This window comes from Harpia harpyja, chromosome 14 (genome assembly GCF_026419915.1).
Source record: "Harpia harpyja isolate bHarHar1 chromosome 14, bHarHar1 primary haplotype, whole genome shotgun sequence".
In the NCBI taxonomy this organism is placed as follows: Eukaryota; Metazoa; Chordata; class Aves; order Accipitriformes; family Accipitridae; genus Harpia; species Harpia harpyja.
The window spans coordinates 24,353,566-24,370,361 of NC_068953.1; the positions used below are offsets into that span (position 1 = coordinate 24,353,566).

The window sequence follows — 16,796 nt, forward strand, 5'->3', positions numbered from 1 at the left end:
TGCACAATAACCTATACTGGGTAAGCAGGCTGCCTGGTACCATAAGACTCTTTTGCACTGTCATTGCTTTTCTCCTAGATGCAAGGAGACAAGTAGTCAGAAAAGCTGTCTTCAAGCTTTTCAATGTTCTTTTCTTCTATCTAATAGCAAACAGTGTTTGATTCCTGTCATCCCCTTAGTGTTCTACCCTGGGAGGAACACTTCCAGGAGAATAATAAACTAGAAGAACAGTGTTACTCCTGAAGCTTTGGCAGGTGAACATGTTGAGAGGCAGAGAAGAATGGCAGCTCCCTCTTGATAAGTTGAAGCATGGACCCTGGGGAGAGAAGCAGCCTCAGGGGGTCTGAGTCCTTACTAGATGCTCTGCTGTGGCATTGGCAGCAGCCTTGTGTTCTCTAGCTCATCAGCAAGGAAGATGTGCTGTAATACTTGTGCCCTGTTTTGACTAGAATACTTCTTGTAGTTAATGAAGGTTGAGGAGGGGTGGGATGGGCACTTTACTAACTAAAAGCTGCCTAAATTGGGAAGGAGGTGGTTTAACCAAGGAGGCCAGTCTGTACTTTTAAATAGTTCTGACTTCATACAGTTTCTGTAGGCAGCAAACACTTCTACTCCACTTATGTTAGTTTCTTTTTCAGGGGCTCAGGGGACATGGAAGCTCTGTAAGCTGCTTTTAAATTTTTGCTGTTACATATTTGCTGTGTCTTTGTCATATTGAACAGTCTAGCTGAGCTGATGCAGAAAAAGCTGCTTTCTACATGTCACGGGGGGTGGGGGGGGGTTGAACTCTGCAGACTTTTAGATGAGCTTTCTTGATTAGAATTCAAATTGTATTCCCTAGCATCCAATAAGGGACAAGGTTCAAACAAGGTTTGATCTGTAAAGCATCCTTTAAGTATCTCCAAACTGCTCTGTAAAGTGGGGAAAAAATAACCTGTCACCTGTTGTAATGCAGGCAGCAGTTCTCAGGGTGTCCCCTGACATGGACAAATTTTAGGCTCTGCTTTCTTGCCATCAGTATCCAATGTACTACAGCACATCTAAGGTGATGTAAGAGTTAATGTTTAAAGTGTTAATCTCCTCAGATGAAATGAAGTAATGCTCCAAAAATAAGCCTGTTGCTGAACTTCCACTTCAGATCTTTGAGGACCTGAATGCCGATGCTTGCTAATAAAAATAGCACGCTTTTTATGTGCTTTGTGTGAGCTGCTTATACAGCTGCTGCTTTCCTAAATTCCTGCATACTGGATGATGTATGTGCTCTAAAACTATAATCTGCTGCCTGAGAGCCACTAAAACTTAATCTACAATCACATATTGGAATTGTTTTTAATATTAAAATGCTAGGAGGATGTTTGTGGAACACCTAGGAATTCTCTTGCTCTCAGGCACTGTTGTGGACAGCCACCTATCAAGATGTGGGGCTGTGCTGCACAGCTAAAATGCAGCATTTGGAGCTAGAACATTAGTATTTGTGAGCAGATTTATGTAACTGGCTGTGAATTCACTTAGCCAGTTAAGACTGATGAATGCTGTACTTGTGCCATTTAAGTCAGCTTCCATAATAAGTAACTGGCATCTGCAGATCTGTTCTCCTTCTATTACAGAATCCTGTTACTGGAAGTTACAGGACTGGCTACTGGAAGCCATAACTAACTGCCTCAAATATTTGTCTTTACTCAGAGTGCTTGGTATCTATTGCAACTGACCAAATCAAAACAGGAAAATGAGTCAGTTAAAAGCCTTTGGGTCTGGAGCAAACTGGGAGGCCATTTTTGTTTCACAGAAACTGAGATTTTTGTTTCCAGTACAATGCAACTTTGCCTTTGGATCTGCTATGTTATCAGTTGTCGTGGTTTAACCCCAGCCAGCAACTAAGCACCACGCAGCTGCTCACTCACTCCCCCGCCACCCAGTGGGATGGGGGAGAAAATCGGGAAAAGAAGCAAAACCGTGGGTTGAGATAAGAACAGTTTAATACAACAGAAAAGAAGAAACTAATAATGATAACACTAATAAAATGACAACAGCAATAATGAAAGGATTGGAATGTACAAATGATGCGCAGTGCAATTGCTCACCACCTGCCGATCGACACCCAGCTAGTCCCTGAGCGGCAATTCCCCACCCCCACCTCTCAGTACCTATGCTAGATGTGACATCACATGGTATGGAATACCCTGTTGGCCAGTTTGGGTCAGGTGCCCTGGCTGTGTCCTGTGCCAACTGCTTGTGCCCCTCCAGCTTTCTCGCTGGCTGGGCACGAGAAGCTGAAAAATCCTTGATTTTAGACTAAACACTACTTAGCAACAACTGAAAACATCAGTGTTACCAACATTCTTCACATACTGAACTCAAAACATAGCACCGTACCAGCTACTGGGAAGACAATTAACTCTATCCCAGCTGAAACCAGGACATCAGTACTTGCTTATCTGTGCTATTGTGGTACATCATCCTTGTCCTTGTGTGGGCATGCGTATACCTCTTTTGCAAGAAGTCTTCCTGACTGCTGTTCACCACACAGCTGGCTGCTCAGCTTGTGTCATCTGTAAACTGCAGTTGCAGAACAGTGGAAATGCTGCTTATAGACATGGTGTCTGTGCCTGGGCTGTTGTACACCTGTGATCAGCTTCACTGGAACAGGGCACACTGAGGAATAGATAGTGAATCATCTCCATACAGTGAAATTTGCTGTGCTGGGATAACCTCTACAGTACACTGCTTTTCAAAACTGCTTTGGTTTATAGCAGGTGTTATAGAGAAGCTGAAGTCTGTCATGTCATTTAACACTTTCCCTGTTTCTACTTAATATCAATGCTGGAGGGAAACCACCTGCTTTTATGAGTGAGGGGCCCTTGTTTGGAATACATGGTTAAATTTAGCAGTAGTGATAATTTTAGCATAAAATCTAAAGGGCAATGCTTGAATGTTCTTTAAACTGAGTACTACTTAGTTGCTCAGTCTGCATGATATCTAGCTTGTGTTTCCATGTGTCACACCCTGCTGAGCTTGTTTTATTAAGGTAAGCCATAAGAAAAATACCCTAGTACATGTTCTTCTGTCTACAGGATGATTGTTTCAGAGGAGCATCTCTTTTCAGCTGTTTGCCATGAGGAGTGTTGGCTTCACTTCAAAACAATCTGTGCTAGCTATTGCTATCATCAGTGGATAGTTAGGTTTTTTCAGCTGGGCTAAGTATGAAAATGTCTCTGGAACTGTTTTTCACATAATAAGCTAAATTTTATTTAAGCTCATCTGATCTGTGCTTTCAGAGGGTGAAGACTCTTGCACAATTCCTGGCAAGCTTTTTTCCCTCACCAGTGTGTTGGTATGCACCTTTATGACTGAAGAGTTCTTTCTATGCTCTCCTCTTTGAATGGTTTTAGCAAAACCAAGCTGAAAGTCCACACAAACCCTGGATAAAAAGATGTCTCGTCCTTCAATCCTATACAGTTTTGCACTATTATGCTTGGTACTTGGTCCTGAAAGTTCTTGTAGACTGTTTCACTGAAAGATGTAGATAGAAGTCACTTACAGGAATAGTTTCAAAAACAGATTTGTCCATTGCCAAAATGGAGGGTCAATAGAAATAGTCCGACAGATGGATCATATGCCTGATCCTGCTATAGATTATAAGGATGCTTTGCAAAGTCAAACTTGGCCCTCGGCTCAGGACAGCTTTTACTGGAATGCAATGATATAGAGGCATCGCTTTGTTACTGTCAAGGCTTTATAGGGTTTTGTAGTAGGCTAGATTGGCAGCTTGTCTTGGTAAATGAAAGTCTTAATATTTTTAATAGCTGCTTGCTTTTGCATCAGTCTGGCAAGATAAATTTTAATCTGTCTTAGTTTTTCACTGATTATGCAAGATCTATACAATCTGGGCAACTTCTTTCCCCCTCCCTGTTGAAGTCTTGTGATGTTCAGTCTCCTGGAGCCTGGATACCTAAGGGATTTTAGGATATCTATCTCATCACAAGCCTATTGCTTAAAGGCTGATGGGCAGTAGTAAAAGAAAAGATATGTGAGATGATAAGCTGCTGCTCTAAGACTTGCCTGTATTTCAGAGCTTTAACTGCTTTATTTTTAAGTGCAAACTGCAGAAATATACTTAATGTGCCTAAGTATGACTAAGCAGGAGTAACAAATCTCTGCATTAGGGTACTGTCCTATGCACATTACTCATGCTGGAACTTGACCTTTGGATATTTGTCTAGAAGAGTGTAGTTATGTGCAGAGTGACTAACACTAGCACATCTTTGCTGCAGGCAGTATGATGCTTAAACATCTGATCAGAATTAACAAAAGATAAGCTGAGCATTTTACTTGCTTGGTCCATAGGATGCTCAGAAACACTAGCTTGTGCATTCTGAAGGGAGCAAGCAGTGAATGCACCCTTGTCTGTAGGGCTTCACACAGTTTTGGCGTTGAGGGAAATGTGGAACCCATAGGTATCGTTTGTCCATCATTATGGATGGAGTCACAGGGATTCCTGTCTTGGTTTTAGTCTTTCCTTTAATGAAGAACATATCAATGAAACTGCATGTGCTGTTTGCCTATGTAAAAGCAGTGTAAAGACTTGACTTACTGAAGATCAGTACTTCAGGTAACTGCCAGTCAGGTTATTCGAAGGCAGGTTTGGGGTGTTTTTTCCCCGAAGAAACCAGTTGTGACCTGAGGAGGCAGGCTATGGGAAGCAGTGTGCTCTAAGCCATTTGTCTTCATTTAAACTCCAGCAGTAGTGATGATGCTTTGAAGACTCTTCTAATTTTCTCTCTAACAACATCCTGTGGTATGTGCTGCTGCATCTGTTCCACTGGATGACTGTAACTTATAGCTGGAAACTGAACTGTAGGTAAACATGAGGAAAGGATTGGTGCTTGCAGAGATCCTTGGTGTGTTTGTTTGTTTTTTTTTTTTTAATCAGGGTGGTAGCAGTAATCAGTCACAGCTGTATAACTTAGCTGCTGTAGCTGGAGAAATTGCTTTCCTGTTAGCCCTATGGGGTAAAACTTTGGTTTTTACCTGGGATAATCTTTGATTTGAAAAGTGCTATATAGAAGCAGAATCACCAAAACTTTGGAATGCATGCACTTAACCTAAGATTAGAAACCATGCAACAATGTTGATGTCTAAATCTCTTCTAAAAGAGCTGCAAATTCTTATTATAGGTTGTATTTGACAGCTCAAAAGCTGCTAGCAAAACCCATCTGCAGAGGACTTCTGTGAAAGAAGACAAAAAGCCAGTCAAGCACTGTCTAGTGTGGGGTATGACTACTGACCTGAACTGCTCATAAAGTAAATGACCGGGGTGAAGCTAGCTGCTTTTTCTTATGCTGGAAGAGCAGTGTCTCTTCCATCTGGCATAATAGTTGCTGTTCAAAAGCCTATGCAGTGAGCTGTATGTGACTTGAGCAGAAGCATCTATAGTTCTTGTGCAGCCTTGTTTACATTGAGTGCACTATCCCAATGGATGTCTACTTTGAATTGTAAGAATGTATCCACTGACTACTTCCCACCTCTACTAGCAATTGCAGAGGATGAGCTTGTATAGTCCCTATCATTGCTGGGAATGCCTGTGTGCCTGGCATGCTGCATGTTGCACCTGGCAAGACCCACCTGTAGTCCTGTAGCACATATGTCCCAGTGCAGAGATGCTGGGCTGATAAAAGATAGCTAGTGCTATGAACCTCACATAGATTCTTTGAAAAGCTTTATAGTGGAGTGATCAAATCCAAGATGCACTGAGTGCTAATTTACAAGGTTACAAGCATCAGTTGGCAGCTTTTGCAGCCTTTATTGAGGTGTGGTATCTACTTCTGTGGGAATCTATTTTGGGTCTCTTTGGGAAGTGCACTTGCAAAAACTGACTAAAACTGTACAATGAACTGCTGTGTTGCTTTGACTGGAAAAAGTCTACCTTGTAGATGAGAGAAGAGAACAGGGAGAAAGAGCATACTGCTGTTCTTGTCTTGCTAAACAGGCTAGGTAGTTCTTATTTTTATAGGAAGTCTTTTTTTGAGAAGTGTGTAAGGGGAACAGCTTGTTGTAGATATGACACATAGGAGCTGGCATGGGGAAGAAGGTCCAGCTGTGTGAGTAGGTAGTGTCAGAGCACAAAGGCAAGGTTTCTGTCACATTCTAGTGGGTTATGGGCTTAAGCAGAAAATCTGAGTCCTGAGCTGCCTAGTTTTCTGTGAACAGGGAAGAACATGATCTCTGCTTCATGTGGTCTCAAGAAGTTGAAGGGAATAATTGCAGGAAGCCCTAAAAAATACAACAGGGAGGGAGTTGCTAATCTCTCAGGACTCAAGGTGGTGTCAGCAGCTCTTAAGCTTCTTCTGTTATCCTGCTCTGTGTAGCAGAGACCACAGCTCCTTAATTGGAAGCATGTCCCCTGGGACTGCTATTCTCCTAAACAATAAATCATTCATGCTTTCCTGTTGAGAGCTGATGTAACTCTTTCAAGGCATCAGCTCAGTCTCTCCTTTGTGGAGTGGCCAGGTGACTGCCCTACTACCACCATGTGGGCAATGGTATGTTTCCTGTTAAACCACTTGCAGCTCTGCCTGTACTAAAAAAACCTGATAACTAAGCCTTTAATGCCTTCCAGTTAATAGCCATGTTTCCCACATGTCTTTTTTGAGGGCTAGTAAGCCAGGAAAAGAAAGACAATCTGCTTTGTCACTTAGCTTTAATATGTCCTTGATAAACAAAGATAACTGGTAGGTGCCTCTGTCTTATGTTGAAAGGGATTTACTGGTCAGTGGAGTTTGGCCAATTCTGACAGGTCCTCTTAAAACTGTCCCAGCTTTACCTAACTCTGCTTGAGAGGCAAAATAGCCCTGTACCATATTCTTCACTTAACCGAGAAAAGCAGTTCTGTGTAAAATTGTTGAAACCAGCAGCAAGTCTTGGGGCTTTTTGGTATTCTAGAACTTGCTATGAATGGTGTCATTTCTGCCACTGGCTTGTACAGTCAAGTGCTTACACAAGTTCACGTGGCTCAGCCAGCTTCAGTGTTTTCAATTAAAACATATTTACAAGACTTTACAGGTTCTGGAGGTTAGTTTGGCTCACTAGCAACATGCTGTCCCAATTTCACTGAGGCACAAGGCATCTCTTTGGTGAGAAGCATTTGTGCATGTTACACCTCAATATAGAGGAGTGTCTGGTTTTTGGCTTCTGCTATCAGTGCTGATTTGTCAAGAGTTGAGAGCGTATCAGTCTCTCCTTTTGTGTAAGGCTGCAAAGATCAGTGTTGCTAGTTCACTCATAGCAAAAACAATTTCATATTAGTTTCTATATTTGTTAGCGAGGGGGAGATTTGTTATGGGAGTGCTTACCTGTTCTCAAAGTTAACGCAGCAGGGATAAGCAATTAAATTACTGCCTCTTTCAGGTATGTTCCACCCCTGATCTGGGGAAAGAGTGGACATATCCAGACCGCCCTTTACGGAAAAATGGGAAGAGTGAGATCACCACATCCGTACGGACTTCGCAAGTACCTCACAATGCCAGATGGAGCAACAGCCACCTTTGATCTCTTTGAGCCACAGTCTGAGCACTGCATTGGAGGTCAGTCAAACAGCTGCTGGCTGCATCTAGCTGCTAACCTTGATTCTGTGCTCTGGGAGATGGATGAGGATAGATGTTAATTCTGGTGATGGAAGGGGGCTGCTAAGCAATACTAACCAATGTGTGGAGGCTGTGAGGCCATCTTGCTGTATACCTGTATCTCGGACAGCAGGAGAGACCCTACTGGACTAATTAACTGTTTGTGGCAAGGGGTGGGGAGTTAAGGAGTGGAAGAAAAGTTCCATAACCTGTTCCTCAAGTGAGAGGCTGGCAAAGAGAATCTAGTGGTAAGCCTTGTTTGGAGTGCCCTTTGCCTGTTAAGGTGGTGGGATTATAGAACAGAGGCTAGCTGTGCGAGGTTCTTCATAGCCTGGTGTGTATGGAGAAGAAACTAGACTTTATCTCCCCCGTAGAAACATTCTTGGTAGTTTTACTAACAGGTGTTTCAAGATCTGCACGGAAACAAACCCTGTGTGCACAGGGTTTGAAGGAGTCCAGCCATGAAGAGAACTCCATGAAAAAGTAGAAAATCATGGTGATTTCTTACAACATTATGTATATTCAGAGTAAATGTCAGCTTTCAAACTCACTGTTACTAGTAGTAACAGCAACACTTAAAACTGAGTTACTGTGGCTTGACTTCAGAAGTACAATTTACCCCTGTAGTAGCCGATTTCATTGTAAGCCCATGACTCTCATTTGGCCTTCAGAAAAAGCAGAGTTCTTTTCTTAACTGTCAGTGTTGAGATCCTCATGGTATAAAGCTGCACTAGAACAGTTACTGTTATCTTTATCACTGAAGAGAATCTGAGCAGTGCTTTCCTAATGAGGCAAAAATTCAGCAGCTAGAGCTGCTAATGTTGGAGCTTTGCACATCAGAGTCTGATAGCTAATTTGAAGTGCATATGCTAATCCTGAATGTAATTTACTGTGCTTACTTGAATTACAACAATTACTTTCTTAGTTGATGAAATGATGCCTTGTTAAACTAGTGAACAGTGTCAGCAGATCAAATACCGTTAGATTAGCCACAAAGCAGATGATGGCTAATGTCAGCCTATCAGAATGTCTGTACATAGCAAAGCTTCATTTTGAAGATCTGTGTTACACCCAACTCTGGAAGGGAAACAAAGGAAAAGTAGCATAGCCAGTCTACTTGGTGCATGAATGAGCAGTGGACTCCAGAGCTTCCACAGACTTAGCAGTCACAACAGGCTGTCAGAAGGCAGGACTTGTAATCTCAAAAACATCTTTTTAAAGGGAAGAATTTACTCTTGGTCTCTAGGCAGTGCCTGTAGAGCTGTTCGGGCAGCTTTCCCTGAAGTCAGAAAACTGTTCATCTCAACATGAATTACTTTTTCACATCTGTAGCACTAGAGTCACTAGTCTCCTGTCCCATACTGGATTTTTGGCAGACTAGTAGGATTTTTAGCTTGTTTCTGGTAATGGTTTCCCACGGATCTGAAATGGAAATCTTCTGAGTCTCTTAATTTGCATGAAGTGACATTTACTTAACTTCCCTCTCTTTCTGTGCACAGAGGATGTCACAATGGTAATCTGCCCCGGGATTGCTAACCACAGTGAAAAGCAATATATCCGCACTTTTGTTGACTATGCGCAAAAAAATGGGTACAGATGTGCTGTCCTGAATCACTTGGGAGCCTTACCAAATATTGAGCTCACTTCTCCACGAATGTTCACATACGGTAGGTACTTTATGGCAGCTGGGGACTTATTTTCAAGCTTGTGGAACTTCTAGGGCTTGATCAGCCTCCTTTGGTGTAACGCAACTGCTGTATCTGAACAAGGATAATAATTTTGTACTGTTTCTTAGGAACTAAACTGAACTTACGTGTGAGGAAGAGGGGAGGCTAATACTGGGGTTCACTTTTCCTTGTTTCTTCTCCCAGCTTTTAGACATGTATCCTAATCAAGGAGGCAGTTTTTTTGGAAAGAAAACTTTTGGAAAAAAACCCTCTTGTGGCTACTAAGAGCCTGCTCAAATGATTTTAGAGATGCTGTTAGAAATGTTAGTTTAGTGGAATGTGAAACAACCTGGCTCTGAAGGATAAACACTACTTCTGAGGCTCTGTTAAATGTAATATGAGAGGAGTTTGTGCTAGCCTATCCAGAAAGTACATTTCTATCCTAGGAGGGACACATGAGGATTGGTCCCTGGATGTAACACAAATGTCAAGAAAAGCAACAATTCTACAGTATGACAGTAAAGCTACGGAAGTGGTAGTGCTTAACTGCCATGGTTTTGGGCTTTCACCTCAAATATAAGGAAATCATTCTTAACCTAGAAATTAAAAGGAATAAAGGATTTGGAACTGTGTAAAGGGTGACTCCAACAATTCTTAATTGCCCTGCTAGTGAGTAACATGGTCTTTGTAGAATGTGGCCTTCTTGCCTGTGACCTGATCTGTTTGTTCCTGAGCTCTTGAGCCCCCATGTCCCTCTTTACTGCAAACATCTATAGGTACATTATGTCAGGAGTCAGTTGTGGGTTTAGCAGGCCAGTGTTAGGTTTCTTTTTCTTTTTTAAAGATAACTAAGATACTTATTGCTAAGAGTTTGGATTAACAGTTTGAATGTTTATCTTGAATAGTTGAATTGCTGAAATAGAAATACTGTGCTTTGAGATTCTGAGTCTGGCAGGCAAATAGGCTGTAATGCTTGGTTGCTTGTTTTATAGTTATTAAATCTACTCCTTGGTGGAAAACATTTCAGGAATACCAAGTACCTCAATTTGTATTGGGGCCCTGGGCTGTTAATGGCTTCAAGCCTACCATGTCTTGGGAACTAAGCTTGGCCTCCTTAAAGCATTTGCTTTTTTGATAAAAGTTGAGAGCTTTCTTCCATGGAACTTTACTTTAGACCTTACGGGTTATTATGTAGTGCATCTCCTGAGACATACCTTTCCGAGTCTTCTATAGCCTTGGAAAGGGCAAGGAATGCCTAGTACTTCTGTTGAGTAAGACAGTAAATCACTTGGCAGAGTCGCTCGTTAAGCGGAGGGCCAGCAAGACCATGAGCAGACTTTACTCTGCCTCCAACCCAAATATCCCAGTGTCCTTCCAGCTTTTGCTGGATTCCTGACATATTTGTTGAGGAGCAAGTAGCCTAAATTTGTGATTCACCGAATCCTCCAGCTTTACATCAAGCTGGACCTGTTGCTAATCTAGTTTTGGATTTCTGAAATAGTTACCAGCTGTCCTCAAATCATGAAGGTCAAACACTAAAGTATTTTGACTGCTGTCTTCTTACAGAGGAAACTAGAGCAATGCAGCATTTGTCATCTTGACTAAAATTGCTCATTAAGAATGTTCACAAGGAAGTGCCCAAGCCCTCCTGAAATGCTCAGCCTAAAGTTTGCTGTTTCACTGAAGTAAGCACAAACCCTGGTGCTCAGTCTGCTCCAGAGCTAGCTAAAACCTGAGCCTGATGTCTAGCAAGGATGCTACAGTTGGGGTGAGGTCACACTGGAGCAGTGTTTGGTTGGCACAGGGTAAAATCCCAACTCTTAGGATTTATCTCCCTGGACAATTTCCCCAGGATAGAGCTGAGTTTCAGACTCTAGGCAGGAATAAACAGCTGGAGTTTTATTTCTGTTGCTCATGCGATGCCTCCTGTGTTGTTTGTTTGTAGTCTTAAATCCAATGGGAAGGTTAAAGTGCATAGGCAGTTGATACCAGTGTACTAATGCCATCAGTTTTGCAGCTGCTTCTCTTCATGTTTCCTTTTCCCAAACTCAAAGGCAGGAGAAATAGCTGTAGGTATTCAGATGTTGCATGTATGGAGGCCTTCAAGACTGTAAAACAATCTGAGGACCCCAGTACTGCCAGAAACTGGACCCCTTGGTGCCTGTAGCCTGGGGGATGCAAATAGGTGTTAGCTGAGAGCAGAACAGATCTGTATAGAGAGGCACTTATCCCTTCTCTTGAAGAGGGGATACCCATATGTCTTCTAGGAAGCTGCAGTATCTTTACCTCGTCAGTGGTTAAAAAGGGCTAGCTGCCTCTGCTTAAACCCTTCCCTTTGATTCCAGAGAGCACCTGCTTAGTCTGTGCAGCAGTCCACTGAGAGCTCTGTCCTGACAAGCCAACTCTGCATTTCCATCCCCTCCCTGCATCAGCATGGGTTTAAGGATCCACGGCAGTCTTGCTAAAAGCAAAGGAGCAAGCTGCTTTCCAGACACCCACTTCAGTTCAGAAATGGCAAACTGCCTCAGGAAGGTAATGATGTGTGCTGTTCTTAGGTAGTAATGTCAAGCCCAGAGTTGCTGAACTCTGCTTTTTAAGCTGCTTTAGAAAGGAAGAGTTTTGATTGTTAGATTAGCTGTTGCTGTGACTTTTTAAGCAAGTTAATTTCATCTTTCTTTGGCAGTCTGTTAGAACTAAGCATGAGCTAAGGTCCACAGGACTCATAAAACAGATACATGAACACGTGTGAATCGGAGCTCTTAACCTTAAGGTTGTTAAAAAGTCAGAAAGGGGTAAGAAGCTGAACTTAAAGCTTGAAGTGGGAATCTAGGTCTGTTAAAAGATGATTCTTGACTTTGTCTTTACCTTCTAGGTTGCACCTGGGAATTTGGTGCCATGGTTAATTACATCAAGAAGACCTACCCTCAGACTCAGCTGGTTGTTGTGGGCTTCAGCCTGGGTGGAAACATTGTGTGCAAATACCTGGGAGAGAGCCAGGCCAACCAGGAGCGAGTCCTCTGCTGTGTCAGTGTGTGCCAGGGGTACAGTGCACTGAGGTAGGTCTAGAGACTTCTCCATGCTGGTCTCTTCTGGGGATGCAGGAGTGGGCAGATCTTTGGCAGGGTGCATGTGGGAGGGCAGGGGGAAGAGTGTGTTGCTTCTCTTGCATTGAACTGGTCTGACTGCAGCATGTGGGATGCCACCCTCCTGAAGGAGCAGGCAAAGCTTTGTTGATTTGGCAGCACAAATAAGCTTCTGTCAACAACGCAAATAAGTTTTCTGTACCTGGCCAGGTACATGCTGGTAGCTTCTTGTCTGTGCATGTAAGCTGGCCTAATTCTGTCTCATTAGGACTCTACAGTGTCCTGAGAGGAGGCATTCCCCGTGCAGTCCTAGTGTAATTAACCAGGCAGGCTGGGCAGTGTGACAAACTGCTGAGATGATGCCAGGTTTGCAAGCAATAGTTTACACTTTCTCATCACTCTGAGAAGTATCCCTTGGTTCATAATAGCTTGTCTGGCTTCAGTGTGCAGTTTGGCAGCTGTTAACTTGTGGAGACTGGAAAGAGACACACAGCTCACACTGTCAGTCTATGCTCACCTCTCAGTGTGTGTCACTGAAGCAGTGCTTTGGGCTAATGAGTAGATGAAGAACCACTTGCAATTCTGTTATACCATTTGGAAGGTGGGGAGGAGAAGGCTTAAAGCCCTAAAGTCTGCCTTAAAATGTGGTTCCCTGCCTGGAAGCCAAGGCTGTAGCACTTCAAGAGCTGTAACAGCTCCACCTAGTGCTAACACTTGCATTTAGTGATGGAGGATCTGGGTACAGCACTGCTGCTTGAAAACTGGTGTCTCAACTAGTGTGCAGTAACTTTCCATGTATGCACAGTTAATAAAGATTAAAACAGTGTAACTGGCTAAGCTACTACTTTCAGTTTTTACTGTCTGTAGATATGGACAACTACTAAGGTGTAGCTGACTTTACAGTAACTTAACTGCACTTTTGAGCCCTGAGAATATTTGAAAGGCAAATGGGGTTGCTGAAACTAGGGTATTTGGGTCAAGATCCTTTGGGCAGATAATGGTGAAACTATGGCAGCCCTGTGAGGGGCTTGCTATGGAATTCGGTCTCGCAGCCTGGTCAAGGTAGCTGGCACTCTCTTGGTGCTGCTGATGCTCTGCCTGTGCTGGGACCAGTTTGATACAGTCTGAAGACACCTTTTATGAGTTAAGCTCTTACAGGTGAAAGTAAGAAGCTTTTCTGGAAGCATTAAGATGTAAAAACTTGATATGCACTTCAGTAATATTCCAGCATACCTAATCCCTTTTGAGATCAGATGTGACTACTGCTAAAAGAGTATATAATCTACTGCTAGGTCCTCATGAGTTCACACCCTTAAAATCTGAACAGATGCTTTCAGGAACAGTTTTTCTGTTTTGTTTCAAGTAAAATGTTCTTAGTTGTCTTGGGGTTCTGGCATGGAGCACAGAGCATCCTTTTGAAGCCAGCTCTTCAATTGCAGCCATCAGATGGGGTTTGCAAGGATCACATCTGGCTGCAGTCCACTTGGTTCATCTTCTGCAATTACACAATATTGTATTTCTGGTCTCCAAAATTATGTGAGTAATGCTATTCCCTAAGCCGATTTCTGTAGTAGTGTGTCGTGATGTGCTGGTAGAATAGCAGGGCAAGGACAACCTGTTTAACAATACTGCACTTGGATATTTGTGTGGAAAAATAACAGCTGCTTGTCTTGAGTTCAGTGCAAGTCTTCAGTGGGTTGTGTGGATTATTGAGCTCTTGTCTCCACCTGCTGGGTAAATATCTACTAGCAAATATCCAGTCAAAACATCTGCTGTGCATTACTGGGCAATCAGCAGGAAGGCTTTTCAGATCTTGTGTCTCCCTACCTCATAGCTACTTCTGCTTTAAAGGCTAATTAGCTGAAGAGCTAGGGGAAAGCAACATCAATAAATATCTACTAAGTAAAAGACAGGATAGGGAGGGCCTTGTGCCCCTGGTTATAGAAGTGGGAGGGAGGAGGTACAAAGCACCTCCAGGTGGAATGGTTAAGTGTTTGCCTTCCTGGGCTTGGTCTGGTAAAATAATTGGCCTCATCCCTCTGGGCTACATGAAAATGGATTAGCCAGGTAGATGTGACCAGTTAGTTTACAATTCCATTTTCTTTTTTTATTAGCTTGTACAGCCTTTATCCCCCAAATAACTTTAGAAAGTGAAGGAAAAAAGTGGTGGTGAGCAATGTGAAGCCGGGATCTGAAATATGAAAAAGCTTTTCCAGAGCATTAAGCATGAGTCCCATAGATGGGCATAATAAAGTAGCAGCAATACTAGGATGTGCCAGAAGAATACGAGACTCTTAGTTTAATGAATTAACACAGTCCGGGGAACTTGTTCCCCAAGGCTGAATGGGGACATGTCTCATTCCTTAATCTTGCCTGCACAGGCTTGATTCTGCTTCTTGATCTTGTGGAATGCATCTTTGCCATAGCTACAGGCCGTGGGGAGAGTCCTCAGCTTTGAAACCCGTGCAGTCTTCAAAATACCAGAAGCTGCCTTTTTTTCAGTGCTTGCAGCTCTTCATATTAGTAGTACTACTGTACATCAGAGGAACTGCAGGGAAATGCAGTAGCTTTAACTTATAACATCTTGTAGTAACTTAATAGGTTTGCTTGGAAAATCTTTTGTGAAGAAAGAAATGTGCATCTTCCTGTCTTCCTTCATTCCCTTGCCCTGGCATAAACATGGTAGGTATAGTCTGGCTAGACAAAAAGACATGAAAGTTGGTTTTTAAAACAAAAAAATTAATAAATCCATACTCCAGCATGGCTTACTACAAGAAAACATAGCTTGCTTTTGCTCTGGTAGGGGACTTGCAGGTTGTGGCTTGGGAGGTCATGCTAAATCTGCTATAGTTCTCATGGTATGTTAATGTTTAAATGGTAGTACTTCAGTAGCTGAAACTGCTCCCAGCATTCTTAGGTTGCTCAGTAAATGATAGTGTGTTTCCTCAGTAACAGTGAACCCTGCTAAGAGTAAAGCTATAACCTGCCCATGACCCTGCATAGCAAAGGAGTGCTGGTATCTGGCAGAGCTTACAAGTCTGGATGACTTTAATTCTGTTTTAACAACAGATAAGCTGTGAAGTGCTGTTCTGCTTTGAAAATGGGTGAGACTTCAACTCAGATGCCACTTGCAGCTGCAACTAGTATTTATTCCTACAGCTCCTGCCAATGAATCTAAAACAATAATAGTGTCTGTAGATACTGGAAACATCTGCACACATTATTTCCTCTGCAAAGCTAATATACACAATAGACAACACTTTGTTCAGCAACAAGTTTTAGTCCTTTCCTTGGTAGTCCCGTTAGGTAAATTACATTCAACTTATGCAAAGGGATACTAAAATCCTCTTGTCAGTGTTGCAGATCTTGACTGATGGCTGTTAAATGCTCTTATCAAAACAGCTAATTGCATTGTGCAAAATGAGACTGCAGATGTGTTTTCTGATCCTACCAACTTCATCGAAGTGGAAGTCATTTCCTGGAAAAGGTTAAAGCTGTGGCAGGAAGGCCTGGAGATTTGTTTACATTGCCTCTAGGCTGCCAGAAGATGTTACAGAGTATTAATCTGATCTTTCAAGATCTCCATTAACAGCTTTGGTTGTTTTGCATGGTTTTTTCTAGGGCACAGGAAACCTTCATGCAGTGGGATCAATGTAGAAGATTTTATAACTTCCTCATGGCAGACAACATGAAGAAGATCATCCTTTCTCACAGGTACTGCAGTACATCACTTTGATAGTATTGATTGGGTCAATTGCTATGTTGGATTTGTCTTGGTCCTTTAAAATAAAATAGGACTACTGAAAGATGATGCACCAGTTCCTTGCTTAGTGGTCTTTAGATGAACCAACAGAGAAGGGAAGCCCGTGTCAGTCTCATTCATATACCATAAAATTTACAAATAAGCTTTGGTGATCTTGTTAGAAGAAAGCAGGCTTTGTTGTCTTTTTGCCTTCCGAGGAGACTTCCTTAACGACTAAACACGATGCGCACAGGAAAACATTGCAATTAGACTTCAAAGTGGAGTGTTCCGCATCTGCTTCACTTCTAGCCAAAGAATTCCCTATTCCAGGAGCCTCTTGTTCTGTCACCTACCTCAGGTAGGATTAATCCAAGATCTGCTGTATGGGGCTGCTGCTTATCAAATAAGCAAATAGTCAAACTGTAGCTCTGGCTTCTAGCTGTTCCTCTAGAAAGAGCATGTAGCTAGCAAAATACTTAGTGTTGCTCTTCCTGGAGTGCCAGTGTACTTGTAGGATCCCAGTGCTGCTGTTGTGATCTGTGGCTCTCGCATATCAAAGGAATGTGTTTGTTAAACAGGTGGCATGCTCAGTATTGTTGTTTCTTCCATCAGAAGTTCTCTGGGTACTTCTTTCTAGGGCAGTAAATGTGTAAGTACCTCATCTGTGTATATCTGAAGTTGCCTG

At 42.5% G+C, this 16,796-nt stretch overlaps 1 protein-coding gene across 3 annotated transcripts in view; it reads left to right on the forward strand.

Annotated features, from left to right (window-relative positions):
• Positions 1–16,796, forward strand: part of ABHD2 (abhydrolase domain containing 2, acylglycerol lipase) — a 43,206-nt gene that overhangs the window by 15,327 nt on the left and 11,083 nt on the right. For all 3 annotated transcript variants that reach the window (XM_052807127.1, XM_052807125.1, XM_052807126.1), the window contains exons 4-7: positions 7,405–7,580; positions 9,119–9,286; positions 12,159–12,342; positions 15,991–16,083. In XM_052807127.1, the coding sequence (XP_052663087.1) occupies positions 7,405–7,580; positions 9,119–9,286; positions 12,159–12,342; positions 15,991–16,083 (621 nt within the window). The remainder of the gene's footprint in view (positions 1–7,404; positions 7,581–9,118; positions 9,287–12,158; positions 12,343–15,990; positions 16,084–16,796) is intronic.